Source organism: Lontra canadensis, unplaced genomic scaffold (genome assembly GCF_010015895.1).
Source record: "Lontra canadensis isolate GAN:19392208 unplaced genomic scaffold, GSC_riverotter_1.0 scaffold3436, whole genome shotgun sequence".
In the NCBI taxonomy this organism is placed as follows: domain Eukaryota; kingdom Metazoa; phylum Chordata; class Mammalia; order Carnivora; family Mustelidae; genus Lontra; species Lontra canadensis.
Window position 1 is genome coordinate 1 of NW_022634420.1, and position 3,654 is coordinate 3,654.

General features: G+C 52.2%; 1 protein-coding gene across 1 annotated transcript; it reads left to right on the plus strand.

Annotated features, from left to right (window-relative positions):
• Window positions 1-1,492: 1,492 nt before the first annotated feature.
• Window positions 1,493-3,413, plus strand: LOC116863824 (glucokinase regulatory protein-like). Its single transcript, XM_032851157.1, is given in 5 exon segments — window positions 1,493-1,876; window positions 2,177-2,332; window positions 2,500-2,568; window positions 3,177-3,216; window positions 3,219-3,413. Coding segments are annotated over 5 exon segments (399 nt in total). The 5' UTR covers window positions 1,493-1,816; the 3' UTR covers window positions 3,293-3,413.
• The last annotated feature ends 241 nt before the right edge of the window (window positions 3,414-3,654 follow it).

A 3,654-nucleotide genomic window follows, 5' to 3' on the forward strand; every position in this document is an offset into this window, starting at 1 on the left:
GAGCTCGGACGGGCCGCGTAGTCTGTCCCTGAGCGGGGGGCGGTGCCAGCGCGGCCTGGCCACTGGCCGGAGTCCCTGTGCGGGAGGCAGTGCGGCTGCTCCGCCGGCGCCTGCAGCGGGATGTGACCGTCCCGGCTAGCTAGCCGCCGCCTTCTGCAGAGCTGGCCCCGCTGGCTCCGCCGCAGCCCGACCGGGACGTGCCGGCCCGCCCCGCCCCGCTGGGGTTCTCGCCGCCGTCATCCCCCTCACCCCTCCTCCTCCGACCCCGTTCTCCCGGGGCTCCTCCCACGACCCTCCCACTGGCGGCCTCCGGGTCCCCTTGCCTCTGATCCCCGCTCCGTCCGAGGATCCTGCAGGGGCCTAGGGAGAGGCGCAGGTGCGAGGGTCTCGGGCACCCGGGAGGACCCCTCCCTCCCCCGGTGGAATTAGCCAAGTTGGGAGGAGGAATCCCACTTCCCCTGCGGGAGGGGACAGAGTGGGGAGATAATTGTTCTAAAATCTCCTACTTGTAGACTGCGTCAGCTTTTAAATCTCTTCCCCATTCATAATCTGATTTTCGTTCTCTTCGCTCTCATTCATTCTTTAATTTATTAAACAAATATTTATTGAGCGTCCCCTAGGTGTCTGGGCATGGGAAGAGCTGGAGTCCAGCAGTTAAGACAGCAGGCTGGGTTTATAGCGGCGGAAGTCTAAAGAGTAGCAACCCATGGTTTTTAGCTCTTCTTCCTGCCTGGCGTGGAGAAATTGGTCGTCTAAGTGTCAGGTTTCCTAAAATCAGAGCGCCCAGAACCTCATAGGGCTGTTGGCAGGATCCAGTAAGATAATGTTGGGGAATGTCTTTATAAATCTTATAACACTGTGTGAGCGAGGGATTATCATTAATTTGCACCAGTCTGTTAGTTACTTCATTCGTTTAACAAACATAAATCCTTAAACTATTTCATGAGATCTGGAGTGTGAGTCCCCTTTCTGTCAACTGTGTGATCTTCAGCAATGACCTAACTTCTCTGAGCCTCTGCTTTACCATCTGCAAAACGAGGGTGTCAGTATGGTCTCCTTATTGTGAATGTACCCAGTGAGATACTGTATGTGAAAAGTGCATTGTTCAGTGTAAATAAATGTTGGCTCATGTTGTATTTAGGGCAGATACTTTGGTTTCTAATTCTCATTGCAGCATTTCTATTTCCGTGGCACTTTTTTCCAGTAATATTCAGTTCAGCGTGTGTCCCCCTGGGGCTCCAAAGCTTCTGTTACCTTCCTTCTGAGATGAAAGAGTGAAATGGAGCAAGAGGGGCCCGGAGGACTGTGTGTTCTGGACATGTGATTAAGCCATGGCTCAGGTCTTCTGACCTCTGCTGTCCCTGAGGACCCTGATCTCTGGCCTCCTGTTGCATCCTGGTCCCAGAGCACTCTGCTCAGGGATTCTCATTGTCCTGGGACTGGGTATTACCCTGCACTTCTGAGCTCCAGGCCCAGACCTCTTCCAGAGAAGAGGTCATTGTGTCCAAAGGTTAAGAGTAATGAACCTCAGGTTTCCCCCTTCATGGGGCAAAGCAGAGGCTGGGCAGTCTGCATGCATGCAAAGAGGGACCCCTGGAGCTTCCCTGGGGTGCCCAGAGGGCTGGGGGCTAATTGATCAGGAAAGGGTGCCGGGAGAGATACTCAGAGGGGGCAGTGCTCAGAGAGGCCAGGGTACCTGGGTTAATCATCACTGAGGCTCAGATAAGGCCCCGCCCACTGGAAGCAGAGTTAGCGTGACAGAAGGGTTTGTGTGGCTGAAAACACAGGAACAACAGGGTGTCCACAGCGTGCGACCATGCCGGGCACAAAACGGCTTCAACATGTGATTGAGACCCCAGAGCCTGGCAAGTGGGAGGGGAGACCCCCCCCCTTCTCCATGTTGGTCTTCTGTACTGATTCCTAGAATCATTTCTCATCTGGACTTCCCTCCACCCTGGGTTTCTGTTTTCCCTCTCCTCCTTCCCATCTTCCTTCCTGACCTTCCCCTATTAGGCCCAGAGTACCAAGTTCAGGCTAAATCCTTGGACGGTGTGTGTGTGTGTGTGTGTGTGTGTGTCCCCAAACCTTGTGCCTGCTGCTACTCCCACCTCCAGATCAAGAGGCATGAGTGAGGCCTGGGCATCCTGTCTGTATCCTTGTGCCCCCTTCCCTCTAGTTGTCTGGGTATGAGGCAGCCCTGCCAATCATAGAGAAGTCAAACCCACTGACCCAGGACCTCGACAGAGCAGATGCCAAGCAAATTGTTCGATTGCTGGGACAGTGTGATGCTGAGGTCTTCCAGGAGGAGGGGCGAGTCATGCCCACAGACCAGGTAACCCAGACCCATCCCCTGGACACTGAAAATAAAGATGCCAACTCCATGCCAATGGTCCTTAGTGTTTGAGACCTGAGAGCCTTTCCACCACACCATTCATTCCTCCTCCTCCCCCAAATCCACTGTCCTTTTCTTGGCTTCTGATTCCCACCTGTTCCCCACAGAAACCGTATAGTGAATCAGTTCTGACCACCATGGTCCAAGTGGCTGGCAAAGTTCAGGAAGTGCTGAAGGTACAGTCTCTGTCTTCTCCCCTCCAAACTTCTCTCCCTCCCCCGCTTTCTCTTTTCTTGGCTTCCACTTCTCATTTTACTCCATCTCCATTCTCCTTTCTCCCAGTGCTCCCTCTGGCCTCTTTATTGTCATCTTATTAATCAACAGTAATTATAATAACTATTATCTACATCACACTCTGTAATTGACATTGTGCTTTCACACTCATTACCTTTGCAAAAACCTGTGAAATTAGTGTGATTGTCTCCTTTTTTTTTTTTTTTTTCAGATAGGAAAACAAAGGATAATCACAGTAGCTTGCCCAAATATATCCAGCTAATAATTGCTGGGTAGCGCTGTTTTTTATTGAGTGATTGGTTGATGACAAGGCTGCTCTCAGTCCTTTCTGGAATGAGTAAGGGTTTGAGTAAGTAGCTAAGCCAGAGTTGGGAGTCAGACTGAAGTTTCCTTCTCAAATCCAGGCATCTTTCTGTTCCCTTTTGTGGTAAAAGGAGGGTTAAGGAGTCTCCCCAGGAATTCTTCTGCTGCTGACAAAGAAGGAATGTGCTTCCCCCAACCTGAGCTAGGAGCTAGGCCCTGGCTACACGGGCAATTTTTTCTTTCTCAGGAACCTGAGCGGGGGCTGGTGGTGCTGAGTGGAGGGGGAACTCTGGCAGGATGGCGTTTCTCATGTCGGTGAGTACCCTGATCCCCGATTTTCCTTCCTCTGCCTTCTCGGGGTAACCCTCAGGACCATAAAGCTCATCATAGCTAAGCTCCTAGGTGGCCCTCTTGAGGCCTGGCTCCCTCTCTTCTCAAAGACAGATCTCACCATGGAACCCCCGTATCTTCGGAACCCACCTGGGCCCCATTCAGTCTATTGCACGTGTCTCTACATCCCACGCACCCCAAGCTGTCACCTGCAAATAGCATTCGAAGTGCCCAATTCCAAGCAGGACTGGCTTAAGCACTGGCCTGAGGGAATCCTCATACTAGTTGTCAAAATCCAAGGTAACCGCTCCCTTCACTTTCATCAGCTGGTTGAAGGAGACCTGTCCAGGGGGAAGGACATGAGGTAGTGATGAAAGTGAAGGGAGCGGTTACCT